The sequence below is a fragment of the Dipodomys spectabilis genome, unplaced genomic scaffold, assembly GCF_019054845.1.
Source record: "Dipodomys spectabilis isolate Male_0828 unplaced genomic scaffold, ASM1905484v1 ptg000085l, whole genome shotgun sequence".
Taxonomy (NCBI): Eukaryota; Metazoa; Chordata; class Mammalia; order Rodentia; family Heteromyidae; genus Dipodomys; species Dipodomys spectabilis.
The window spans coordinates 4577936-4604250 of NW_024870762.1; the positions used below are offsets into that span (position 1 = coordinate 4577936).

A 26315-nucleotide genomic window follows, 5' to 3' on the forward strand; every position below is an offset into this window, starting at 1 on the left:
GAAGGCGGAGAGTTGAGATCTGTGGCCCAGTGTGTTAAATGCTGTGTTGATGTGTTCTATCAGACCTTTGAGGTCAGTGTATGACCGTCCTGAAGCTGTGCAGAGACCCAGGAATATTAGGGAATTTGTTAACTACTGCCGGTTCGAATGCAGGGAGGCTAAGAATAGAACCCCAATCCCAACCACCGCTCTGTAGATGTCTCAGCAAGGTGGGGTCTGGAGCATGAGGAGGAAGGGGGCCCACGGGAAGAGGCTGAGCAAAGGGGTCAGGCCTGTGGGAGGCAGGCGCTGAGGTTGGCCCGTGGGCAATGGCTGGGTCACAGGGACCCTGAAGGATGTCATATGGCTGCAGATGTCCGCAGATGGGGGAAGCAGGATCCTAGTGACAGAGTTCGGGATCATCCACTCTCAGGAAGACAGACTACCAGAGTCAAGCATCTTGTAGGGTGGGAGATGAGGGGCTGGGGTTGGGGGTTTGGTGAGGAGCACCGCCTCTGGGGGCTGGCTCTCACCTCTCAGAGGGTTGGGGTCTCTAGGATGGAGTAGTGTTTGTGGTTCCTCTTACTCTTGCTTCCTGTCCCCGTCTAGGGCAAGCTGGGTGTTCCTGGTCTGCCTGGCTACCCTGGACGACAAGGTCCCAAGGTGATATGATATTTTACTTGTGCCTCACTTCCCTTTCCCTTCCCTGACCCCTGACCCCAGGAAGCACACTCTAGCACAGCACTGGATACTCTTAAGAGTAGCCAACCCCTGTCTCCATAGGAGGAAACAGAGGCCCAAGGGGTTTGTTTAAGACCACCTAGTTATCAGCAAAGCTGAGACCTCCCCTTCTGCTCTCTACGTGGTCTCTTGGGACCCACTTTGTCCTTCCTGAATCCCCTCCCCCTTCATGACTTCTCAATTGAACCCCCTTCTCTGTGCTCTCTAGGGGTCCTTGGGATTTCCTGGTTTTCCTGGAGCCAGTGGAGAAAAGGGAGCCCGGGTAAGCCGGGGGAGGGCGAGGGTACAGAGAGCGTTTGGAGGGGGCTGGGAGGGGTCATACCCTGGATGATTTTTACTTTCTACTTCATTCCCACCAGGGCCTGTCAGGAAAAGCAGGACCTCGGGGGGAACGGGGCCCCACGGTGAGTGGAAGAGGGAGGAAGCAGGAGGTTCAGCCTCCGAGGAGGTGCGTTTTGAGTGTTTCTAACAACTCTTCTGCCTAGGGTCCCCGGGGTCAGCGGGGCCCCCGAGGAGCTACTGGGAAGTCTGGAGCTAAGGTTAGTGGACTCCTCAAGCCTCTGTCCTCTGCTGAGGGCCCTCCCACCTCCTGACTCATCTTCTTCAGGGACGAAAGCCCATTCATTCCACTCCTGTGACTCTGTTTCCCCCACAGGGAACATCAGGTGGTGATGGCCCCCATGGGCCCCCTGGAGAGAGGGTGAGTGTGGCTTGAGTGTCTCATTCCCCAGTGTTCCCCAGGGAGGAAGTGTGTCCAGAACTCTTCTCATCACTCAAACCTTCTCTGTCTTTAGGGTCTCCCTGGACCTCAGGGCCCCAATGGATTTCCTGGCCCCAAAGGCCCCCCTGTAAGTTGACTGCTGGCCTCTGAGTCTTTCTTCTCCATCCCCCTTCCCAGCCTAGAGCTCACTGACCCCTGAATCCCTTCCAGGGACCCCCTGGGAAGGACGGGCTGCCGGGCCACCCCGGCCAGAGAGGAGAAGTGGTGAGTGATAGCCCTGCTCGCCCTGGCTCGGGTGGTCTCCCGAGACCCTCACACTCCACAGCTGTCTGGAGGATCCACATGCAAGAGGTTCTCCTGAGTGACCATGGTGTTGCTCAGACCCAGCCCAGAGCCCAGTGTACCCTAAGGTCCTCTACTGTTTTCCTTTTGTAGGGTTTCCAAGGAAAGACGGGTCCCCCGGGACCTCCCGGAGTGGTGGGACCTCAGGTAGGTCTGCTGCCAGGAGACAGTGGCTCCCAGTGCCTCTTCTCTCCACCCGTGGCTTGCCTGGCCTGACCTTGGTGGCTGGGGTTTCAGTTTATTTCTGGGGGTGCTTGTCCTCTTCTAGAAGAGGTAGTCCTCCTACAGGAACACAAGGTGGTGGAGTCACCTCACTTTGCGGGGAAGACCAAACCTAGTAGCGCCTTGGAGAGCCCCAGCAATTCCCCAGTAGCTGGACTGTTGGTGTTTGGGGGAGGTCAGGGTGGGTTCTTTGGGCAGATGGGAAGGCAAAGGGGCGAAGCTTCGGAACTCCACCTTTCCCCAGGGAACAGCAGGAGAAAGTGGCCCTATGGGGGAAAGAGGTCACCCTGGCCCCCCGGGGCCTCCTGGAGAGCAGGGACTGCCTGGCACAGCTGGAAAAGAAGGAACAAAGGTCAGCAAGGGGTCAGCAGAGGGGGGTGGGGACCTTGGGATTTGGGGTTGGGTGCAAAAGGAACCAATTACTACAGATTTGAAGGGTCACCACGCTCTCTGTTCAATTTGGGAGCCTGGATGTGGCTCATCACCTCTTCTTTCCTCTTAGGGTGATCCTGGGCCCCCAGGGGCCCCAGGGAAGGACGGTCCTGCTGGTCTGAGAGGTTTTCCAGGAGAGAGAGGCCTCCCGGGCACTGCTGTGAGTGTGACCCCAAAGCTAACCGCCTGTAACCTTGCATCCTCACCCCCTCCGTATCACTTCCCGTGTCCGTGTCTCCGCCTGGCTGCTCTCCCCACCCTCACACTTCCCAGCATGCCCCCTGAGCACCATTCCTCGGAATCCTTCGCCTTCTCATCAAACTATTCCTACAAATCTGTGGTTTACAGGGTGGATCTGGTTTGAAGGGGAATGAAGGTCCAGCTGGCCCACCTGGCCCTGCAGTGAGTCTGGGGTCCCTGAGGGGTAATGGGAAGGAATAGGGGAGAAGATGGGGGAGAAAGGATGAAGGAGGGGGGCGGGCTTCTGGAAGGGATGGTTAGAAAAGTCAGAGTGCATCTAACTTTTTGTTCTCTTGGGGTTCATAGTCAGAGGTGCTCTGGTTTGGGTGGTCTGAGCCTCCTTTTTGAAGGCCTGACTCCATCTCCTCCCTCAGGGCTCCCCAGGAGAGCGAGGTGCAGCAGGATCTGGGGGCCCTATTGGTCCTCCAGGACGCCCAGGCCCACAAGGTCCCCCTGGAGCAGCAGGAGAGAAAGGTGTCCCGGTGAGTGTGTGTGTGTGTGTGTGTGTGAGAGAGAGAGAGAGAGAGAGAGAGAGAGAGAGAGAGACTGGGGGAACGGCTATGGAAGTTTCCTATAGGGGTGTCTGAGGGTGAAGGTCATCTCCAGGCCCTGACACCTCTCTTCATTTCCCACAGGGTGAAAAGGGTCCTATTGGTCCAACTGGCCGCGATGGGGTACAGGGTCCTGTGGGGCTTCCCGGTCCTGCTGGACCCCCAGGTGGAGCTGGAGAGGATGGAGACAAGGTGAGGGAACCCACGGACTTGACCAATCTTCTCTTCAAATGAGATTGCCGATCTGACCGTGACCTCTGACTCCTCCCATCCGATTATTTGCCTCGCTCCAGTTATTTTCTCTCATATCTCATTCACCATCCCCTCCCAGGGTGAAGTGGGAGACCCTGGACAGAAGGGGACCAAAGGGAACAAGGGTGAACACGTGAGTGTCCTTGACCTTTGACCTCCTGGTCTTTAACCCTAGCCCCTCATGATTCATTTCCTTGCTATTTCTGACTCTCCTCCTTTCTTCCCCAGGGCCCTCCTGGACCTCCTGGACCCATTGGTCCTGTGGGACAGCCCGGAGCAGCAGTGAGTGCCCATTAGTTTGTCTTGGTTCCCCTTTGCCCTTGGGGTGGGGGCAGTAGCTTTGGGTCTGAAGCTTAGCCCTGTGTGGGGTTTGTGGGCAGAGAACACCTGACCTCACGTCCTTGTCTTCCATCCAGGGAGCGGATGGGGAGCCTGGAGCTCGAGGGCCCCAAGGACACTTTGGTGCCAAAGGTGATGAAGGCACAAGAGGATTCAATGGACCTCCGGGACCCATTGGGCTCCAGGTGAGTGGAGGGTGGTACGGGTCAGGATGGGGGCTGATGTTTGCTTGAGATCCCTGGCAGCAGCCAAGGGATGAGGAAAGGTTCGATGGGGACAGGTCACTGGCTCCACTGCTGTGGGGCCTGGCGCCTTCGGCCTGGGCTTTTGGAGGGTCAGCACCTGGGTTTGTACTTTGTGTATCTGCACAGGGTTTGCCAGGGCCCTCCGGAGAGAAGGGAGAAACGGGAGATGTGGGTCCTATGGTAAGTATGACCCCTAGTGACATCATCCCACACCCCAATTCTCCCTTGAGAATGCTCCCACTTCCAGCCTTGAGGCCTATGTGCCCTGGCCTCTGTGTGTGTGTGTGTGTGAGCTGTCTGTCTGTCTGTCTGTCTGTCTCTGTCTCCCCCTTCACCTGCTCTCTGCTGGGACCTTTGCTCCAGCCCTCGCCATCCATGCTCATCCCCGGAGCTCCTCTCACTTCTCTTCTCCATCCCTTATGTATCTCTGTTTCCCCCAGGGACCACCAGGCCCCCCAGGACCTCGAGGCCCAGCAGGACCCAATGGCGCTGATGTGAGTCTCTTTGGGCCTTGTCCCTTCAGATTAATGTCCTTTGTCTCCCTTTCCCCATCCCCAAACTCTAGATTTATCTCGGGTGCTAAGAGAAGCCCCTGACACCTGGGAAGGGCTGCCACCCTCAGTGCTGTGACACTGGGTTCTCATCCAGGCCACTGACATGCTTCAGCAATGACTTCTCTTCCTGTTCCTCTTCTAGGGCCCACAAGGTCCTCCCGGAGGTGTCGGAAACCTGGGTCCCCCTGGACAGAAGGTAGCTGGGGAGGGGGTCGTGGTGAATGGATCAATTTTAGGGGATAGGAATAAGGGCTGAATGCTGCCTGTTTTGTTGACGGTGAAAAACAGAATGAGGGGCTTGGAAGGTGGCTCAGTGGTAGAATGCTTACCTTGCATGCATGAGGCCCTGGGTTTAATTCCTCAGTACCACATAAGCAGAAAAAGCCAGAAGTGACACTGTGGCTCAAGTGGTACAGTGCTAGCATTGAGCCAAAGAGCTGAGGGACAGCACCCAGGCCCAGCATTCAGGTCCTATGGGTGACAAAAAAAAAGAAAAGAAAAAAACAGAATGAGACATGGGCTGGGCACTGCTCACTCCTATAATCCTAGCTACTCAGGAAGCTGTGATCTGAGGATCATGGTTTGAAGCCAGCCCTAGCAAGAAAGTCCTTGAGACTCTTATCTCCAATTATCCCCCAGAAAACCAGAAGTGGATCTGTGGCTCAAAGTGGTAGAGTGCTAACCTTGAGAGCAGAGTTCAGGGATAGCACTCAGGGCCCGAGTTGAAGGCCCACGACCAACAAAAACAAAACAAAACAGAATGAGACGTGGGAAATACCAGGACTTTGCGGGGCTAGAGGATGTTGATCCCAATTTCTTTGTAGGGTGAGCCCGGAGAATCAGGGTCTCCAGGGGTCCAGGGTGAACCAGGAGTCAAGGTGAGTGACAGGTCTGAGGCCCTGTTCCCCAAACTCCTTCAATCCTCAACCCCATCTTTTTTCTTGTTGTCTCTTTGAGCTCCAATCCCCCTTCTACAGCCTAAGAATCTCTACTGCCGACCAAATCCCTGCACTTCAGGGAGCCCTTTCCTTGAAGGGAAGGGGAGAAAGAACCCCCCCCCCAAAGCTTTATTTTCAGAGCCTGTTTCATTGTCACTCAGGGGCAGTGTGTGTGTGTGTGTGTGTGTCTGTGTGTGGGTGTGTGGGTGTGTAGGGGGGAGACTCACGGTGTCCTGGGAGCAGGGCCTGCATCTCTGAGCTTGAAGACCTGCTGAGATCATCTGCACCCTTCCCTCATTCTCCAGGGTCCACGTGGGGAGCGTGGAGAGAAAGGAGAGTCGGGGCAAGCAGGAGAAGCAGGACCACCAGGGCCTAAAGGCCCCACAGGCGATGATGGCCCCAAAGGGAACCCTGTGAGTTTGAGGGGTGGTGTGAGGGGGGGTCCCACAGGGAAGACCCATGAGTGTGGGGGACCTTGGAGTTGGGGATGGAGGGCAGGGGATATCTAGAAGGGAGGCTGTTCCAGGGCGCAGGTCTCCGGGGAAGGTTGCCCATGTGAGAGATGCCCTCTAGTTGGTTTACTAGAAGCTTTCAAAGACAAAGAGGTCAAAAAGGCGGGCAAGACAGATGCTTGTAGCCATCCCTCTTGTGCCCTGGGTCGGTGCTGGCTGGACTAAGGGGGGCTGTGACTGACCTGTGCTGTCTCCCTGGATCAGGGTCCCGTTGGTTTTCCTGGTGACCCTGGCCCTCCTGGAGAAGGGGGCCCTCGGGTGAGTGTTACCCAGGGATGGGAAGGGGCGTCTGTGGTGGGGCTTCCCTGGAGGGCCTCTGCACGGCTGACGGGGTGGGTGTTGGGAAGCTGCGGTACAGCAGGGCAGGCTGAGGGATGGCGGGTTGGTAATCTTGGGAGTAACGCTCGCCGGGTTGAAAGGCCTTCCTCTGACCTTCTCTCCATCTCTGTAGGGTCAAGATGGTGCTAAGGGTGACCGAGGAGAAGATGGCGAGCCAGGACAGCCTGTGAGTGACACCCGTCCCCTCGACCCACGGAGCTAAAGCCTCAAACTTCTCTTCTTTGCCCTGGTCCCAAAGGTCTCGTCTGCAAGGCCACTCATCCTCTCTGGTTCCTCCCTTCCCAGGGCTCCCCTGGCCCCACTGGAGAGAATGGACCCCCTGGACCGCTTGGAAAGCGGGTAAGTGAGGTGGATGCTTGGAGCTGGGACCTAGGCTGGACAGAGCGGGGCTGGTGTCTGAGTTGTCCTTGGCTACAGTGTATTTGTGTTCTCAAGCAGTGCATTCGATTCATGTCCCTTAGGTATCTTTCGTTTTTTTTTTCTTTTCCTGTATTTTGCTCTGTCTGACCTTGTCAGGGGTGGTGGTGCTTACTGATGAACCAGAATGGACACTGGAGTGGCGGTGGCATTGCTAGAGGCCCCTGCCGACTCTTAACTTCTTAGTGGCTGGGGGCAGGAGTTGGGCAAATGGTTCTTCATTAAATGTGCAGAACTGTTCAGTATTTGAATACCTGATAGCTAGTCTTACCACCGGTGACAGGTACTCTGCACTTGTACAAGAGTGTGTATGTATGTTTGTGTGTAGGTGCAAGTATGCATGTCCAAGAAGATGAGAGTGTGGGACAGGTTGAGCCCAGATGATCCCACCTCATCTCCTTTCTCCTTACCTCCATTTGCAGGGTCCTGCTGGCACACCTGGTCCAGAGGGGCGACAAGGAGAGAAAGGAGCCAAGGTGAGAAAGAGAGGCTGGCCTGATCATTGGAACATTCGCTCCATCTCTCTCCCCCACCTGACTTCTCCGCTCCAGATACCAACTGCCTACCACCCCTCCCATATTGAGCCCCTTTGGAGAATTGGGTTCTGTACTTGTTCCTATCTCAGGGGTTCCTAAAGTTTATCTTCTTCTCTCCTTCTCCTTCCTTAGCTCTCCTCCACTCTCCCCTCTGTGCTTTTTTTTTTTGGCAGTAGTGGAGTTTACTTGCTAGGCAGGTGCTCTACCATTTGAGCTATGCCTGTAGCCCTTAAAGCCTTTGCTACTTCTTTTAGTAAGGTTTCACATTTATTCCTTTGATATCCTGGACCTCAATCCTATTTATCTTTCCCACATAGTTGGGAGAAAAGCTATATACCACTATGTCCAGTTTTTAGTGATTGAGGTAAGGGCTCATGAACTTGTTTCCCAGGCTACCCTTGAATCATAATCTTCCAGATCTCTGCCATCAATATTGTATTATAGGCATGAGCCACAGTGCTTGGCTCCCCTGTCCTTTAGGACACATGCTTTCCATGTGTTTCAGGGAGATCCCGGTGCTGTGGGTGCTCCAGGAAAGACAGGCCCTGTGGGTCCTGCAGGCCCAGCAGGAAAACCTGGCCCTGATGGTCTGAGGGGGCTCCCAGGCTCAGTGGTGAGTTGTGGTGTAGAGCCACTGTGTGGGGTTGGGGGCGGGGTGCAGAGACATGGGAGGGTGCAGTGGGAGGAGTCAGGAAAAGCCCTCCTGACTCCTGGATTCTCTCCAATCCGTAGGGTCAGCAAGGCCGTCCTGGAGCTACAGGCCAGGCTGGGCCCCCAGGTCCTGTGGTGAGTGAACAGAACTGGGCTGGTTGGTGAATGGGGCTGTGGGGTAGTAAGCATCAAGATAAATCACTAGAGGATGTGGGGGGTGGTCCTGGAAGAACTTAGTCCCACCTCTTCCTGGGGACAGTGACTTCTTGTGTTCCCACAGGGACCCCCAGGGCTTCCTGGCCTCCGAGGGGATGCTGGAGCTAAGGGAGAAAAGGTAAGGGACAGACAGATGGAGGCGAGCTGCCTCCATCACTCAGCTTCTGAAAGCTGCGGGGATGGAGGTGCCTACTGCTTGGCCTCAGGCCTCTAGCACCCAGGGATTGGGGGTCCTTACCTAGGGGAGTCCATCACAGCTGCCAATCTTCCCCAGACTTGGCATCCATGTCCCTTTCTTCTAGTTCTTCTTCCCCTTCACGTGTCTCTTTTCTGCCTCCCTCTGACTGCCTCTCCCTTCCCCAGGGTCATCCTGGTCTCATTGGACTGATTGGGCCCACGGGAGAGCAAGGAGAGAAGGGTGATCGGGGGCTTCCTGGACCTCAGGGCTCCCCTGGACAGAAGGGAGAGACGGTAGGTAGGGGACATGATGCTGGCAGGTCTGGCGGCGGTGGCGGCGGGGGTGGGGGGGCAGGAGGGGGTCCGGGGGGAGGGTAAGGGTGGCGTTCATGTTTGAGATGGGAGGGCTGGGACCGGGGACTCAGTGGTGAAGGGAACAGATGCTCAGGAGAGATGGGGGCAGAGTGCAGTTGAATCAGGCCCCTCTTCATTCTAGGGTATCCCAGGAGCATCTGGCCCCATCGGCCCTGGAGGGCCCCCTGGTCTCCCTGTGAGTACCCCACCTCATCCTCTGGAAACCCTTTCCCCACCCGCAGGATCGCCTGATGAATTCCACGGCAGTCACCAGACTGACAGACATCGCCCCGCCTCCCCACGCTTCCTCCCCGTGCTCCCGTGATTGCTGTCCTTGTCTTCATTCCTCTGCGTCCTATCCTTCATCTGTGGTGACCTCTTCCTTCTGTTCCTCATTTCACAGGGACCCGCTGGCCCCAAAGGAGCCAAAGGAGCCACAGTGAGTGACTGCCAACCCTGACCTTTGCTTCCTCCAGCTGGACTTCGCCCTTGCCCTGCTCACCCCAGGGAGCCCCTCGGTCCCTTGTGATCTTGGTCCCATGCTTGACCTCTTGACCTCTCTTTGACCTTATTAATTCCTTCGTCAGGGCCCAGCTGGACCCAAGGGAGAGAAGGGTGTTCAGGGCCCTCCAGGACACCCGGTGAGTTAGGAGGCAGGGCCTGCTTCTCTGACAGTTCTCTGTTGTGCTGTCTCTCTGCTTTGCCTTCATACCAACCTCATCTCACCCTTCACGTGTCTCCACCCAGGGACCCCCGGGTGAGGTGATCCAGCCACTGCCCATCCAGATGCCCAAGAAGACTCGCCGCTCCGTGGACGGGAGCCGTATTGTGCAGGAAGATGAGCCCATGCCTACTGGAGGTGCCCCAGGCACTCCTGGGGGGCTGGAGGAGATCTTTGGCTCACTAGACTCTCTGAGGGAAGAAATTGAGCAAATGAGGCGTCCAACGGGGACGCAGGACAGCCCCGCCCGCACCTGCCAGGACCTGAAGCTCTGCCACCCGGAACTGCCTGATGGTTAGCCACCTCCTCAGGGCATCTCCCCCTCCCCCCAGCGGGTACAATGGATGTTGAGGGCCCTAGGAAAGGTCTGGGTTGTGGGTGAGGGCCTAGAGGCTTTGAACTGGGCTTCTTGATCACCCAGATCAGACATAATTAGATGTTTTAGCCACAGATGTGAAATTCCCTCTATATTGTGCCACCTTACATTACAGGAGTAGACAAAAACACAGATGTTCATAGCACTCCCATTTATGCAGACAGATGGATGTGCATAAGCACATACACCACACAGTGTCCTCAGCATGAGGAGCCTGGGTTACTAATAGGGGGTAGTAGGGCTGTTTGGCAGAAGAAGGCTGGAAGGTGATGAGGAAAACTAGAGTAGAGTAGGAGGTGAGAAGGGCTGAGGTGGGAGGGGGAGGGGCACTGGCAGACGGAGCGCTGTAGGGAGGGCCGGGGGTGCTGGGTAGGAGGGAAAGAAGAAGGAAATTGGGGTGATGATCATCTTGGAGCGCAGACATTCCCCGTCTCTTCTCTGTCCTCCCGCACCCCCTGTCCCCCGCCAACAGGAGAATACTGGGTGGACCCCAACCAGGGCTGTGCTCGAGATGCCTTCCGAGTTTTCTGCAACTTTACAGCAGGAGGGGAGACTTGTGTGACGCCCAGGGATGATGTCACACAGGTGCGAACTGGACCCAGGCTACTGTGCCCATCTCCCTACCTCAGACCCTCTCTCTCCGTTCCTAGCGGAAACCATTCAGGGCCCCACGGTGGCTGGATTTATGTGACAAGGTCCCCAAAAGTCCACAGAGGGGACTTTCCTTCCTCCTCTCCCGCCCCCTGATGCTCCCTTTGTCTCCTTTGCATGAAACTTAAGACAGAAGTTAGCCTTTGCCTTGTCCCCAGCCCCCTGGCTCCCCTCTGGCTCCTCACCTCTCCACTGGCCCAGGCCGCCCACCCATTCCCTGTTCTCAGCCCTGCCTCAGTGTCTCCAGTTCTTCTATGCTTTCTAGACCCACCAATGACTCCTCTGCTGCTCCTCTTCTTCCAGTTCTCCTACGTGGACTCAGAGGGGTCCCCAGTGGGTGTGGTCCAGCTCACCTTCCTACGCCTGCTCAGCGTCTCAGCCCACCAAGACGTCTCCTACCCCTGCTCTGGAGTATCCCGCGATGGTCCCCTGAGACTCCGGGGGGCCAATGAAGATGAACTGAGCCCAGAGACCAGCCCCTATGTCAAGGAATTCAGAGATGGATGTCAGGTGGGACTCAAGAAGGCTGGGTGGGAGGGGAATCTCAGCCTCAGGCTGTAGGAAGAAGATGGGGAGACACTTTGGGCAGATGCCCGAGGACAGCAGGAAGGAGGCGAGCTTCCTGGTGGTGTGTGCCTCAAATGGGAGGCAGAGGAGGGTGGAAGGATGGGAGCCAGAGCCCTCCAGGTGGGGCTCACCTGTGGGTACTGACCAGCAATCACACCAGAGGACTTATTCAGGCTTGGACACAGGACACACAGATGCAAAGCAGAGGCACATGAAAGGCAAACACTTAGGCTTGTGGAGTCACAGGCAGGAACACCCCAATCTTGAGTTAAGATGGGGTCAGGATGCTCAGGCGAGAGGCAAGATTGGGGCTAAGGTTTGGGGGTGCCTGGGGAAGGCCTCCACCACTCACTTCTTCTCTTTCCCCATGTTTCCCTCAAGACACAGCAAGGCCGGACGGTGCTGGAGGTGCGCACGCCTGTGCTGGAGCAGTTGCCGGTGCTGGATGCTTCCTTCTCCGACCTGGGAGCCCCCACGAGGCGGGGAGGGGTGCTGCTGGGACCTGTTTGTTTCATGGGCTAAGACCTCTTCTGTCTGACCCTGTCTGTAAAAGATCTAGGCCAACCTGGAGCCACACAGCATCAGCCCTGTGCCATCTCCCACAAGGGCTCCTCACCACCTATGGGGCCTTGGGCCAGGGCATCATGAGCCCCCAGTCAAGAGCCGTAAGGGGAGGGGCTGGATCAGGGGTGCAGGGACACACCGGGGGAGGGGTGTCATCTTGGACTCCTAGCCTGCCCACCTGGAGCCTTTGACCCTTTCAAGAACTGAGATCCTTATTTAAAACTCACCTCCCCATCACCCCCAAACAAGTGGAAGAGAAAGGATACTGTGTATTTTGTATTTAAAAGTAACTATATTATTTAAAGAGTGGGAAAAGCAAATACCAGAGAAATGCCAACAAATTCCAGCCAAAGTTGGAGACAAACTCTCCCAGGGTGGCTCCGGTCCCCCCACCCTGGCCTCAGGGTTCTCCTCCGTGACTATGTGGGTACACCACACCCGGAGCCCCCACTGTGAATGCTGACAAAATGGCCGCCTTTGCCTCAGGGCTTCAGATCTCTCTCCAGGGTGAGGCTCCCTCATCTTTACCTACTAGGGTTGGCCCCTGATCACCTACCTGCTGTCCTCTTTCCCTTGCTCTGGGTCTGGCAGGACCTGGGTGCCACTGGAAGACCAGGGAAGAAATGGATGAATGAGGGGTTGAGCAGGACCTGCATCCAGCAGATTGTTGATATACTCAAGTTCTTCCATATTGGCTGGTAAATCACCATGAGCCTCATGAGTGTCTCGTTGCTATCCTGGCTACACCAGTCCCTCCCTTGGGCACCCACTCACCTTGTAATTGGAGGACGTCTAGCCAATGGATGGAAGGGATTCCCGGGACCCTATCTAGCCCTATGCCCAGCGTCCATTCTGACTGATGGTTAAATAATGTGATTGTCTCCTCCCTGGTGTGTGTGTTGCTACTTGTGTTGTTATTTCAGCCTCCTCCAAGCCAGCCCAGTGTTCCTTCTCTGCTGGGCCATTACCGGAAATGGATGGCTTAACCTGCTCTCAGGGAGGGCCCTCCATGTCTGGTTCAGAGTTTATGGAGCCTGGGTGGCAAATACAGAACCATGAGCACATGTTCCCATCAGTATGGAGGTTGAGTCCCTCTGGCCATGAATCCTGGCACAGGTGTAGAACTTTCTGGTCGTGTGTGTCTGCCCTAGTGCAGCCCACCCCAAGATCTTTCTGGTCTTCAGGGGGAGCACTGGATGGCTCAATCTGAACTCCTTGCAAATGAAGTTCCTTCCAAGACATTTACTGTACCTGCTTTCCCGCTGTACCCCAGGTCCTACCCCTCCCAGCTTGCCAAGGCTGACGCCAGGCCCTCCACACTGAGTAACTCCAGTCCTACTGGGCCAGGGGGTCCTGCTCAGTCCCTCTGTCCATGGTGGGAGGCTGCTTAGCTCTCTTGGCTTGGCCTCTCAGGCTCTCCTGGGGAGGCCCATCCTCAGAGCATTGTCTGGTTCTTGCCAGGCCTGGCTGACAGTTAAAAGTTATTCCAGGTGCCGGTGGCTCATGCTACCTAGAAGGCTGAGATCTGAGGATCATGGTTCTCAGCCAGCCTGGGAAGGAAAGTCCAAGAGACACATATCCAATTAACTAGTGAAAAAGTTGCAAGTGGAGCAGTAGAATGCCAGCCTTGAGCGGAACCAGCAAAGCCCCAGTCTGGGCACCAAAAACTAAGAAGAAAAAAAGAAAAAAAATTCCAGGACCTCATCCCAAGTGGGATGGCCTTTTGTAGTTGGACACCCGGCTGTAGAGGTGAGGCAGGGAGAGGCTCTATGTATGTGTGTCCCAAGGTTCACATTTTCAACTCTCTAGGCAGGCAGAGTGGGGCTGCCTTGAACCCCTCACTTCAGCAGCATGAATGTAGTCTCTGTCCCCTAGGACAAAATCCTGGGGGCTGGCGCCCTCTCACTCTCGATACCAGGCAGCCCCCTAGGTGTGTCTAGAATCCCAGCCTCTCACAGGCCTGTGTGGAGGAAACAGAGCAGGTGGAAGCCCCTCCTCCCTGGGCGGGGCTCAACGCTTCCCTCTGCCTCTGCTGCCCCCTGCTGCTGGCGCTAAGGCCTCTGAGAATGCAAGGACAAGCATCTTAGTCCCTCCAAAGTCCCTCAAACTGTGTTCCTCTTTCATCGGTTGAGTTCCCAATTCCACTCAAACAGGAGGAGGCCAAGGGGACAAAGAATCCCCCATCCCATTGATGTGGGGTGAGGGATGGACAGACTTGCTGGGGTTACCTATGCTTTCTTTCCTACACCTTCTATATCCATAGCGAAGTCCTGACAGCTCCTCCTCTTCCTCCCGGGCCTCCAATCAGGAAATGATCCAACTTGAAGAGTCCCTTCCCCCACTCCTCACCAAACTCACTGCTACCCAAGATGGGCCAGAGCTGAGGTTTCGCTGATGCTCTCTCTAAATGGATGCCAGACCACAGAGTTTCCCACAGAGTGCAAAGGGGAGTGGACCTGAAGGTCACTTTTGGTCAGATGTTCTGAGTTCAGAGAATTTTCTCCACAGAAACAATGCCATACAATCACTCAAATAACATTTATATAGGGTGGTTCACTAGCCAGGCCAATTCACAAACGCCTATTGAACGAGTACACCAGCCAATCCAAATGTAACCGTGTTCGGAGTGATTCTGTGCCAAGCTGTAGCTCAGGATGCCAGGGCCAGAGCTCTCTCCCTCCCCTCCTGAAACCTGGGGGCTGGCTCTGAGGGGAGATGAGGGGAGGTGAAGGGAAGAGCTCCAGGGGTGAGCGGGGGACTGGGCTGGGGCAGTACAGATGCCCCAGCATCTGGGTATGTGGGTACTGGCAGTGGTTCCAGTGGCTTGTGAGCAATGGAGACTTCTGGATGGGATGAGAGAAGATAAAGGAAAGGCACCAAAAAATAAGACAATTGGGGACAGAACATATTAACTCTTGTGTGAGGGACTGGATTCTGAACATTTCAGACTGCCTTTTGAAGGCACCGAACCCCCAAATAAAAGGGAGTCATTGATGGTGCTGGAAAAGACACGTGATATGACAGAATTGTGAGTTACTGAGGCCTGCTCCGATTGGATTGGGGGGGGCGGGTTGGGAGACAATACTAGTCACATGACCAACTGCCCTGTTAGTAGTGAGGAGAGGAGAAGGGTTTGGAAAGAGGGGAGATGAATTACAGAGGGAAGGGAAGTTCCTCTGGCCTGTTTCACCCTTGGAGGTGCTTCCTAGTTTGGGGCTCCTATTTTTGACATCCTTGATTTATAGTTTAAAAAATACAAAAGGCAACCTGAGCCTCGCACCGGTGGCTCATGCCTATAATCCTAGCTACTCAGGAGGCCAAGATCTGAGGACTGAGGATTGAAGCCATTCAGGGCAGGAAAGTTTGTGACATTGTCTTCAATTAATCAGCAAAAAGCTGAAAGAGGAGCTCTGGCTCAAGTGGTAAAGAACTAGCTTGGAGTGAAAAAGCTAAGGGACAGTGCTCAGGCCCTGAGTTCAAGAGTCAGTACTGAGTCATGTGTGCAAGAAAGAGAGGGAGAAAGACAGTGGGGGGCGGGGCCTGTTGCATCTACAGCTTATACCCAGCAGAGAGCCTCTTATTTGCAAGGCCAGCAGTCTATCAAGTGACAAAACCCAGCCTGGTTGTTTTTTTGGGGGTCACCATTTTCTTGTGATCCAGTGATCTCTAAGGCTTTTTCAGCAATTTGACCCTTTAAAGCCAGCCCCCTTTCCTTTTGCTCCCATTTTTGCTCTGTTAGGAGTTGAAGAACCCCTCTTGGAGTTAGAGATGCAAGAAGGAAATGGTGGAATATATTTTCCAAGTCAAGTGGCTCCATGTGTCCTGCAACAATGAACTTCTGGCTGTCCAAGTTGTGGTGAACTCTGTTCCTCCTTCTACCCCATCAATGGTTCTCACACACTGAATCCTAACCCCATTCTTCTCATTAATCAAGCATCTTACCAACAACTCCTCCTCCCTCCTCCCTTCCTCCCCCTCCTTCTCCTTGCCTTCCCAGATGCTTGAACTCAGGGCCTGGGCACTGTCCCTGAATTCTTTGCTCAAGGCTAGCACTCTATCACTTTGAGCCACAGTGCTACTTCTGGTTATCTGGTGGCTAACTGGAGATAAGAGACATATGGTCTTTCCTGCCCAGGCTGGCTTTGAGCTGTGATCCTCAGATCTCAGCCTCTTGAGCAGCTAGGATTACAGGCGTGAGCCACCAGCACTCAGCTTTACTCCACTCCTTCTACCACCATCTAGCACTCTGCTTTTTTCCCCCCTTCTGAAAATGTGGAAGTCCTGGGCTTGAACGCAGGGTCTGGGTGCTGTCTTTAAGCTTTTGTGCTTAAGGCGAGCATTTACCACTTGAGCCACAGCTCTACTTCCAGCTTCTTTTTTGGTAGTTTATTGGAGATCAGAGTCTCATAGACTTCGCTGCTTGGGCTGGCTACAAACCACGATCCTCAGATCTCAGCCTTCTGAGTAGCTAGATTTACAGGTGTGAGCCATAGGTAGCTGGCAAGCTTCTCCATTTTCTCTCTCTCTCATCCATGGGAACAAGCTGTCCACTGGCTGCCTTGATCACGTCTCTCTACTCGCTGCAGCAATAAGTGTCAGGCTTCCCTTTCTTTCAATGTGAACAATGGGTCAACGAGATGGAGTTTGGGCAGCTAAGTCTGCTATTCCCCTGGTATTTGGGGAAGAAGCAGGAAAGAATCAGATCTCTAGGAAAATGGGGTTGATTTTTAGGTTGGACAACAGAGAGGTTGTGGAATTTACCATAAACATCATTGTTCTATTTCATTTGGTTTGGAAACCAATTGAAATTAGGAAATAAGAGGTGCTGAGAGGATACAGGAATCTGGGAAGTCACAATATTTAAAGTAACCACAAGGGGGCAGCACGAGGAGGCCATCACTTCAGTTCCTCTCTGGTCCTGTCTTTATGCATTGTACTGTAGTTCTGAGGAGGAGGGACAATCAGCAGCAAGAAGGATCCTGCTGACTTGTAACCACAGCTTGCTTTCCTCCTCCTCTGGCTTTCAGGGTACATAGGATGGCGGTTCCTGCTGGTTCTGAGGTAGAGCTTTTGCCTGGAGCACTGAGTCTGCAAGCTTATGTTGGAATCCTAGTTGTTTCTATACAAATAAAGTTGGCTTGTTTCAAATTGGTATGGAAATCCAATGCTGAAGACCCTCCAAGAATCCTGTCCTTTCAGTGCTACTCAAGACCACTAGGTATCATTGGGCCCCACTGATTTCCTCTCTGTGTAGGAAACAGACGCTCCGGGGTGATTTGTGCTGCAAAGCCTTTCTTTTTTCATGGCCTAGACACTGTCCCTGAGCTTCTTTTGCTCAAGGCTAGCACTCTACCTCTTGAGTCACAGCACTTTTCGCTTTTTCTGTTTATGTGGTACTGAGGAATGGAACCCAGGGCTTCATCATGTTAGGCAAGCACTCTACCACTGAGCCACGTTCCTAGCCCTCAAAGCCTTTCTTAGGGTGTAGACCAACACAGAACACTCTGTAACTTTCCCATGAGCCAACCCTCCAAAAGCAGTAGCTATATCTGGCATGTCCCTGCCCTGAGCCAATGGGAGCTCAGCTTCACCATCAGAGCTACCATCGGGTAGCTCTAGTGACCTGTGCAGGCTTGAAAGGTCGGGGAGTGGGGAGAATCGCCATGGCCATCGCTTCTCTCACAGGGACTCCATCTTCAACTGTCAGAGAATACAAGCCAGTAGAGTCCCTGGATCCAGTGGGCGTGGACATCTCTCAAAAAGAGAGACCCAGCGGCGGGTGGCATCACTGCTGAGGGAGAAGTAAAGCACATGGCGCTGCAAGGACTGTCATGTATTGGAAGCCACATGAAGAAGGGATGCACATTTTGAACGAATGGGCGCGTCACAAGGCCCCGTTGTTCTGTTTGCCTTGCTGTGGAATAGATCTTGAGGCTTTCCTGCCTCTCCGCAGTGACTGCCTCGCCCTGTGCATAAATGTGGTCTGGGCTGGGAAGTTGGCTCATGGGCTGGGAAGTTGGCTTGGTGGTAGAGCGCTTGCCTTGCATGCTTGAGGCCCTGGGTTTGATTCCTCAGCACCACATAAGCAAAAAGAAAAAAGCCGGAAGTGGCGCTGTGGCCCAGGCCCAGAGTTCAGGCCCCATGACTGGACCCCCCCCAAAAAAAAGGAAAAAAAAAAGAAACAATCACGTTAATGTGAAATGATTTGGAGAAATTGTTCTCACATTCTTGGATAGAGAACAAGTGAAAAGAATAATTAGAAATTAAGTAGTTAAATATTTTCATCCCTTTATGTGCCTGGAAATAGCAAAGAACTCTTCAAAAATCACCAAAGGCGAGGGGCTGGTGGCTCAAGCCTGCAATCATAGCTTCTTAGGAGGCTGAGATCTGAGATTCACAGTTTGAAGCCAGTCCTACACACTTAAACATGCTGTTACACACATGTACACACCATTGCTCACTTTCACACAGAAATGTAAAATACCAATGTGTGAAAACTACACATTCAGCCAGGTGATGGTGGCTCACGCCTGTAATCCTAGCTACTCAGGAGGCTGAGATCTGAGCATCGAGGTTCAAAGCCAGGCCAGGCAGGAAAGTCTATGAGACTCATCTCCAATTGACCTCCAGAAAACCAGAAGTGGTGCTGTGGCTCAAGTGGTAGAGAGCGCTTGCCTTGAGCTGAAGAGCTCAGAGACAGTACCCAGGCCCAGAGTTCAAGCCCCATGACCGACGAAAAAAAAGAAAACTATACATTCAAATATGCCCTCACATGGTCTCACACACTTTACCTATTCTTTTGTTTTGTTTTGTTGTTTTTTGGGTCCGGTCATGGGGCCTGAACTCTGGGCCTGGGCACTGTCCCTCAGCTCTTCAGCTCAAGGCTAGCGCTCTACACTTGAGCCACAGCACCACTTCTAGCTTTTTTTCTTTTTGCTTATGTGGTGCTGAGGAATTGAACGCAGGGCCTCATGCATGCAAGGCAAGCGCTCTACCACTGAGCCACCTTCCCAGCCCCACTTTACCTATTCTTACGTACATTCTTTTTTTTTTTTTCCTTTTGTCATTTTTTTTTTTTGTTCTAGCAAACTAGAATAGCCTTTGGGCCTGGGTGCTGTCCCTTAGCTCTTCAGCTGAAAGACTCTTATCTCCAAGCACACACGCGCACGCCCATGAGCACGCGCACAGGTACGTGCACGCGCGCGCGCGCGCACACACACACACACACACACACACACACACACACAACCAGAAGTGAAGGACTGTGGCTCAAGTGGTGGAGAGCCAGCCTGTAGCAAAAAAGCTATTGGATGGTGCTCAGGCCCTGAGTTCAAGCCCCCAGTACTGGCACAAAAACAAACAAACAAAAAACCCTTGAGCTTAGTAAGATCTGTAAGTTAAAATCAGTTAATGTGGGTCAGATAACTCTGATTTGCAATCTGTTCATCACTGAATAACCAATGCCCAGGCCTGGGTGGGACAAGGATCAGGGGCAGCCCGGAGCAGTGAGTAAGTCAGGAGAGGGCCACACCCACGCACTTTATTCAATAATTAGGGTATCCTAGCTTTTTGTTGTTGTTGTTGTTCTTGCTATGTGTAAATGATAAGGAACTTCTACATTAGCTCTATTTACCAAAAATAACCCCAAAACAAAAAAACAAAAAAAGATAAGATATGGCAGATAAGATTTGGTGCATCTTCTTAAAAGAAAATAGACAAATATATTGAATTTTTATTCTTTTCTTTTTAAGAAATAGGATTTTGCTGAGTGCTGGTGGATCATGCCTGTAATCCTAGCTACTCAGGAGGCTGAGATCTGAAGATCGAGGTTCAAAGCCAGCCCAGGGACGAAACTCTGTGCGACTCTTATCTCCAATAAGCCACCAGAAAACAGGAAGTGGCACTGTAGCTCAAGTGGTAGAGTGTTCAGGGGCTGGGAAGGTGGCTCAGTGGTAGAGCACTTGCCTTGCATGCGTGAGGCCTTGGGTTCAATTCCTCAGCACCACATAAGCAAAAAGAAAAAAGCTGGAAGTGGTGCTGTGGCTCAGGTGGTAGAGCGCTAGCCTTGAGCTGAAGAGCTGAGGGACAGTGCCCAAGGCCTAGAGTTCAGGCCTCATGACCGGACCCCCCCCCCCAAAAAAAGTGGTAGAGTGTTCGCCTTGAGCTGAAGAGTTGAGGGGCAGCACACAGGCCCAGAGTTCAAGTCCCACGACCAGAACAAAAAGAAAAAGGATTTTATTCTTTAATGAGCTAAGTAGAAGGGCATATAGAGGCCTCAGGAGAGAAATTGCACTGAATCAAAGAGTAAAAATAGAAAAGCTAGTTTCAAAGCAATTACTTGGCTGGCAGCAACGTTTCTTGAGGAAGCTGGGGTTTCCTCCCCAAATCAGCCTCTGAGGCTAAAGAAACAGAAAAATCCTTGTTCTGAGGCACATCTAGTCTTTCAGTTCAGAGCAGAAACCCTGTGGAGATTAAAAACAAAGTTATTCCACATTACTGATGCCTCTTGCTCTAAATCCCTTACCAAAAGAAATGATTTTGTAAGACAGAGTCTTAGGTGCGGTGGTGCACACCTGTAATCCCAGCATTTGGGAAGCAGGAAGATCACAAGTTTCAGGTCAGCCTAGGCTGGCAAGACCCTGTGTTTCAGTCTTGTCAAAAAGCTTATCTAGGGGCTGGGAAGGTGGCTCAGTGGTAGAGTGTTTGCCTTGCATGCATGAGGCCCTGGGTTCCATTCCTCAGCACCACATAAACAGAAAAAGCCAGAAGTGGTGCTGTGGCTCAAGTGGTAGAGCACTAGCCTTGAGCTGAAGAGCTGAGGGACAGCGCCCAGACCCAGAGTTCAGGCCTTATGACCATACCACCACCACCACCACCACCAAAAACAACAACAAAAAAGCTTATCTGGTTGGGCTCTGGTGGCTCACACCTCTAATCCTAGCTACCCAGGAAGATGAGATCTGAGGATTGCAGTGTTCAAAGCTAGTCCAGTAGGAAAGCCCTTCCCACCTCTAGTTAGATGCCAAAAAATTGGAAGTGGAGCTGTAACTCAAGTGATAGAGTGCCAACCTTGAGCAAAAAAGGGACAGCACCCAAGCCCCGAGTTCAAGCCACAGAAGTCACAGCACACACACAAAAAGGACACTTTAACTCTACAACTGCTCTTCAAGAAAAATGAAGGTGCTTACCAACTTATCTAGGTGCTTGTGGAGCTGAAATAAAAAAAAAAGAATATATTCAACCATCATCTTCAATAATGAGAGAAACTTCCACCCATCCCCCCTGCCCGCATTGCACAGACCCCCCCAGGAGCCTGAGCATCTCTAGATGACACGTCTGGCTGGGCCTGGAGACCTCAGAATCCTCCAGCTGGGGATCCTTCTTTCCCTAGAGGCCAGCATTGCTCTGCCTGGAAATCTGCAGTGATCGCTGGAACTTGCCAGCATCATAGTACTTTTCAAGCAGTCTTTTATCACGGAGATGGGAGGAAATCAGGGAAGACACCTGGTTGCGTTTCTCACCTTTCTTGCTCCTCACACGCATGATGGTGCCCACCGTAAGGAAGATGAGCCCTAGCACAAAGCCCCCAACGCCAGTCAGCATCTTGCTCCGTGCTGAGTCAGACTGTGCCCCTGGACAGAACAGAACACAGGGTGAGTGTCACCTCCACACCCCTCGCTGGACCTTGTCTGAGATCTTAGAAGATGGACAAGACATGGAGAGGGAGACACTGTGTGTGTGTGTGTGTGTATACACACATATATACATATATATGGTATGTATCATATATACAATATATAATATATTCCTACATATATATTTCTTTTTTCTTTTCTTTCTTTTATGTTTTTTGGTGACAAGGTCTTGTTATGGTCTAGGCATTGTGATCCTTTGTATCCAAGTTGTTGGGATAACACATATGAACCACCATGCCCAGTGAGATGCGATAGATTTGATTGATTGATTGCTTGCTGGTACTGGGGCTTGATCTCAGGGACTGGGTGCTATCCCCTAGCTTTTTCGCTCAAGGCTGATGTTCTACCACTTGAGCCACAGCTCCACTTCTGGATTTTTCTGGTGGTTAATTGGAGATAAAAGTCTCATGGACTTTTCTGATCAGGCTGTCTTCAAATCATGATTCTTAGATCTGGTTCTCCTGAGTAGCTGGGATTACAGGTGTGAGCTACTGGCCCCCAGTGCCAAACATTTAGAAAGAGCCTCCAAATTCTGGACTTAGGCTGGTGACCTCCACAAGGTAAATAATGCAGATTCTGCCAGGTCCTGTCCAAACTCATGCAGAATAGGCTACAAGCTAAAGGAATGTGAGGGCAATTCAGGAAAATGATCCATTTCTAGATTTTCTGAGGTGGAGGAGAGATGCTGAGTCCTCGGGTTTCCCCAGACAGCGACAGGCTGGTCTCCATGGCCTCAGTGAGGACCCGCCCTCAGGGGCTGGTAGGGGAGACAGAAATGTGTGGACACAAATGTAGTCACAGTGTTATAAGAATGCAACATGAGGTGAGTGGGCCTTAGAGCTAGGGAGTTGCCTGCTGTTTAAATGTGGCCTATTGGGCTGGGAATGTGTCTCAGTGGTAGAGTGCTTGCTTAGCATGCATGCAGCCCTGGGCTTGATTTTTCATTATCACATATACAGAAAAAGCCAGAACCAGTGCTGTGGCTTAATGGGTAGAGTGCTAGCCTTGAGCAAAAGAAGCTCAGGGACAGTGCCCAGGCCCTGAGTTCAAGCCCCGGGACTGGCAAAAAAGAGAGAGATGTGGTCTATAGAACAGTTAGGCGTTAACTTACTCCACTCCACGGTGACAGGACCGTCCAGGCTGGGGTGCTCCACGTGGCAGGTGTAGACGTCCCCCTGTTGGGGGGTCATCTCCAGCATCACCATGATCTGGAAGGTCCAGTCTCCATTGTGTACCAGGCTTGTGGACACCACCCCATCCTTCTCCTCCTGGCCATTGCGGAACCATTTGATTTCAATGTTGCCTGGGTAGAAATCTGTCACGCGGCAGACAAGCATGTTGTGGTGCTCTAGGGAGCCCTTTTTGGAGGGTGACACGTGTACTTTAGGCTGGACTAGAAGTGGGACGGAAAAAGAAGTGACACTAAGATGATTATTTCTCAAGTGTTTTCATTAAGGAGAGATTTCCTAGGTCTTTAAGACATAAATGTCATAACTAGGTTGCAGGTGATCCCGAAAAGACCTTGAAATATACACAATCCTTAATTACATAGTTAAGATTAGGAAAATTAGGAACAAGACAAAAGCAACACTATATGGCTTATCTAGCAGATTTTTTTTTGGGGGGGGGGTCAGTTGTGGGGCTTGAACTTGGGGCCTAGGTGCCGTCCCTGAGCTCTTCAGCTCAAGGCAAGTTATCTACCACTTGAGCCATAATACCACTTCCAGCTTTCTGGTGGTTTATTGGAGATAAGAGTATCATGGACTTTGCCAGGCACCAGTGGCTCATGCCTGTAATCCTAGCTACTCAGGAGCCTGAGATCGGAGAATCGCGGTTCAAAGCCAGCCTGGGCAGGGAAGTCCATGAGACTCTTACCTCCAATTAACCACCAGAAACTGGAAGTGGCACTATGGCTCAAGTGGTAGAGCGCTCGCCTTGAGCTGAAGAGCTGAGGGACAGGGTCCAGACCCAGAGTTCAAGCCCCACGACCGACAAAAACAAAAAAAGACTACCATGGACTTTCCTGCCTAGGCTGGCATTGAACCACAATCCTCCAATCTCAGCCTCCTGAATAGCTAGGATCACAGGCGCGGGGGCTGGCCTCCTAATTCTTCACACGGGCCTTGCACTTTCTCCTCCACAGGCTTTGTTCTCAGGCCGTATGTCACACGCCCGCCTTCCTTCTCACTGGGTGAGCCTCCCTAGATTACTTCCTCCAGCCCAGACCCTGCTCCCAGCTCCCAACCCTTCTATATCAGCTAGGGCTGGAAGCCTGGTTCAAAGGGTAGAGATCCTGAGTTCAAACTCTAGCACTACTCGCCCCCCAAAAGCAAAACAAATAAAAACAAACAAAAATAAACCTCTAACAACAAAAGCAAGTCCGGTGTTGGCGGCTCACACCTGTACTCCTAGTTACTCAGGAGGCTGAGATCTGAGGATCACAACAGTTGAAAGCCTGTCAGGGCAGGAGAGTTCATGAGACTCTTATTTACCATTAACCTTAAAAAAAAAAAGCTGGAAGTGGAGCTCTGGCTCAAGTGGTAGAGCGCCAGTCCTGAGTGAAAAACCTCAGTGCCAGGCCCTGAGTTCGAGTCCCAGTACCGACACACACGCATACACGTGCACACGCATGCGCAGATTAACAACGACGTCTAGACCCACGCGCGGCCTCAAGCTCTCCACCGGGACGGAGCCGGCTGGTCGGCCTGGCGCCCCGGCCCCGCCGCCGTCTCTTCCACCCCGCCCTCCCTCCACGCCCCCGACGGCTCCCGAGCGGCCACCCCGCGCCCACCCGGCCCCCACGTCCCCTCCCGCTCCATGGCCTTGGGGGCCGCGGACCCCGCCGCGCTCACCCCGGCGCTTCAGGGTGAAGCCCTCGTCCAGCTCGTAGTTGTGTCGGCACATGGTGTCCACCTCTGCCCGCTTCTGCTCCAGGTAGTCCTGCTGGCTGTTCCAGTACTCGGCGTCGGGCCGCCCCAGCTCGGTCACGGCGCGGTACTCCCCGACCTCGCTGTCGAAGCGCACGTACTCCTCCCGGTTGTAGATGTTTCTCTCCACATAGCGCTGCGTCCCGTTCAACGCGTAGCACTCGTCCAGTGACAGGAACACGTAATTCTCTGCGGGGAGGGCGGGAGGGTGAGCCTGACACCGACACCGGACCCGCACCCCGCCCAGCCCCGCCCCAAACTCCGCCCCCAGCTCCTGCCCTGGCCCAACCGGGGGCGCCCGTGGCCTTCACCTGATGTCACCCATTGCTGTGTGACCCGGCCCAGTAACGTGGACACCCCCCCACACACACCCGCCCCATACGTTAATGACTAACGTGCCAGGCAGTATCCGTTCCACTAGAATCCTTGTTTTTCTGTTTTGTTTTTGGGTCTGGTCGTGGGGCCTGAACTCTGGGCCTGGGTGCTGTCCCTCAGCTCTTCAGCTCAAGGCTAGCGCTCTACCACTTGAGCCACAGCACCACTTCCGGCTTTTTTCCTTTTGCTTATGTGGTGCTGAGGAATCGAACCCAGGGCCTCATGCATGCAAGGTGAGCACGCTACCACTGAGCCACCTTCCCAGCCCCCTGAGGTGAAAGTTTAAGATACCCTCTATTCATCTATATTTTATTTATGTACTTTATTTTTCTTTTCTTTTTTTTTTTGTCGGTCGTGGGGCTTGAACTCTGGGCCTGGGCGCTGTCCCTCAGCTCTTCAGCTCAAGGCGAGCGCTCTACCACTTGAGCTACAGCGCCACTTCCGGTTTTCTGGCGGTTTATTGGAGATAGGAGTCTCACGGTCTCTCCTGTCCGGGCTGGCTTTGAACCGCGATCCTCAGATCTCAGCCTCCTGAGTAGCTAGGATTACAGGCGTGAGCTACCAGCGCCCGGCTGTACTTTATTTTTCTATCTATCTATCTGTCTGTCTGTCTGTCATCTACTCATCTATCTATTGCCTATCCTGGGGCTGGAACTCAGGGCCTAGAGGCTTTCTCTTAGTTTTCCACTCAAGGCTAATGCTCTGCCACTGGAGCCACAGCTCCACTTCTGGTTTGTTTGTTTTGTGTTTTTGCTGATTAATTGGAGATAAGAGTCTTAAAAACTTTCCTATCTGGGCTGGCTTTGAACATTGATCCCGAGTAGCTACGATTACAGGCATGAACCATGGGCACCTAACTTTAAAAACCGATTTTTTTTGGGGGGGGGGGGGGTCCTGTCGTGGGGCCTGAACTCTGGGCCTGGGCACTGTCCCTCAGCTCTTCAGCTCAAGGCTAGCGCTCTACCACTTGAGCCACAGCGCCACTTCCAGCTTTTTTTTTCTTTTTGCTTATGTGGTGCTGGGGAATCAAACCCAGGGCCTCAGGCATGCAAGGCAAGCGCTCAACCACTGAGCCACCTTCCCAGCCCTAAAATACCGATTTTTCTAATAGTGAGCTTTGTGATGTCACGCAAGTTACCAAATCTTTCTGGACCTTCATTTTCTCATCAGCGCATGTAATATGACTAAATGCTGGGGTGACTCAGTGGTCTATGGAATAGGGCAGGCACGCTGAGAATTTTGCCAGTACCGAGAGGAGTGGTTATGGGGGGCGGGGGTGTGGGAGGGTGTCACAGGGAGGGGCAGAATCCTGGCAGCGGGCTAAGTCCCTGGGGCAGAGAGACTGCTGGCCCCGGAGGAGCTGGGGAAAGCAGAACTGAGCTGCCGCCGGTGCCAGGGGGTGCGCCTCACTCTGCCAGTCTTGGAGCCAACATCACCCCTCCATGAAGCCGCGCTGTGGCCTCTCTTTCCCACACTTCATGTTCTGCCTTCTGTGACAGTATCCTGAACATACCTCATGTGCTCTTGTTTTGCATACTGGAAATGGGGCTATTTTCTAAAACTTATTCAAGTTTGGTATAAAGAAAGTCTTTCTAGGCCAAGTGTGGTAGCTCAAGCCTGTAATCACAGTTACTTAGGGAAAGGAAGATCAGAAGGATTGAGGTTCAAGGCTAGCCCATGG

At 53.0% G+C, this 26315-nt stretch overlaps 2 protein-coding genes across 2 annotated transcripts in view; one reads left to right on the forward strand and one right to left on the reverse strand.

The window, feature by feature from the left end:
• Positions 1 to 12528, forward strand: part of Col11a2 (collagen type XI alpha 2 chain) — a 31842-nt gene extending 19314 nt beyond the window's left edge. The window contains exons 31-66 of the mRNA XM_042683827.1: positions 589 to 642; positions 929 to 982; positions 1080 to 1124; positions 1206 to 1259; positions 1376 to 1420; positions 1515 to 1568; positions 1652 to 1705; positions 1877 to 1930; positions 2250 to 2357; positions 2508 to 2597; positions 2786 to 2839; positions 3052 to 3159; positions 3313 to 3420; positions 3560 to 3613; positions 3709 to 3762; positions 3897 to 4004; positions 4191 to 4244; positions 4505 to 4558; positions 4761 to 4814; positions 5443 to 5496; positions 5862 to 5969; positions 6273 to 6326; positions 6520 to 6573; positions 6693 to 6746; positions 7247 to 7300; positions 7866 to 7973; positions 8093 to 8146; positions 8292 to 8345; positions 8591 to 8698; positions 8901 to 8954; positions 9162 to 9197; positions 9346 to 9399; positions 9506 to 9773; positions 10328 to 10440; positions 10810 to 11016; positions 11455 to 12528. Coding sequence (XP_042539761.1) covers positions 589 to 642; positions 929 to 982; positions 1080 to 1124; positions 1206 to 1259; positions 1376 to 1420; positions 1515 to 1568; positions 1652 to 1705; positions 1877 to 1930; positions 2250 to 2357; positions 2508 to 2597; positions 2786 to 2839; positions 3052 to 3159; positions 3313 to 3420; positions 3560 to 3613; positions 3709 to 3762; positions 3897 to 4004; positions 4191 to 4244; positions 4505 to 4558; positions 4761 to 4814; positions 5443 to 5496; positions 5862 to 5969; positions 6273 to 6326; positions 6520 to 6573; positions 6693 to 6746; positions 7247 to 7300; positions 7866 to 7973; positions 8093 to 8146; positions 8292 to 8345; positions 8591 to 8698; positions 8901 to 8954; positions 9162 to 9197; positions 9346 to 9399; positions 9506 to 9773; positions 10328 to 10440; positions 10810 to 11016; positions 11455 to 11595 — 2835 coding nt within the window. The 3' untranslated portion in view covers positions 11596 to 12528. The remainder of the gene's footprint in view (positions 1 to 588; positions 643 to 928; positions 983 to 1079; positions 1125 to 1205; positions 1260 to 1375; positions 1421 to 1514; positions 1569 to 1651; positions 1706 to 1876; positions 1931 to 2249; positions 2358 to 2507; positions 2598 to 2785; positions 2840 to 3051; positions 3160 to 3312; positions 3421 to 3559; positions 3614 to 3708; positions 3763 to 3896; positions 4005 to 4190; positions 4245 to 4504; positions 4559 to 4760; positions 4815 to 5442; positions 5497 to 5861; positions 5970 to 6272; positions 6327 to 6519; positions 6574 to 6692; positions 6747 to 7246; positions 7301 to 7865; positions 7974 to 8092; positions 8147 to 8291; positions 8346 to 8590; positions 8699 to 8900; positions 8955 to 9161; positions 9198 to 9345; positions 9400 to 9505; positions 9774 to 10327; positions 10441 to 10809; positions 11017 to 11454) is intronic.
• A 7331-nt stretch (positions 12529 to 19859) lies between these two features.
• Positions 19860 to 24584, reverse strand: LOC122111160 (HLA class II histocompatibility antigen, DP beta 1 chain-like). The gene is made up of 6 exons (XM_042683900.1): positions 24581 to 24584; positions 24185 to 24448; positions 22444 to 22725; positions 21159 to 21269; positions 20826 to 20849; positions 19860 to 20099 (listed from the first exon to the last, which is right to left on the reverse strand). Exons 1-5 carry the CDS (start codon positions 24582 to 24584, stop codon positions 20830 to 20832), a joined length of 681 nt encoding a protein of 226 aa, XP_042539834.1. The 3' UTR covers positions 19860 to 20099; positions 20826 to 20829.
• Positions 24585 to 26315: the final 1731 nt, after the last annotated feature.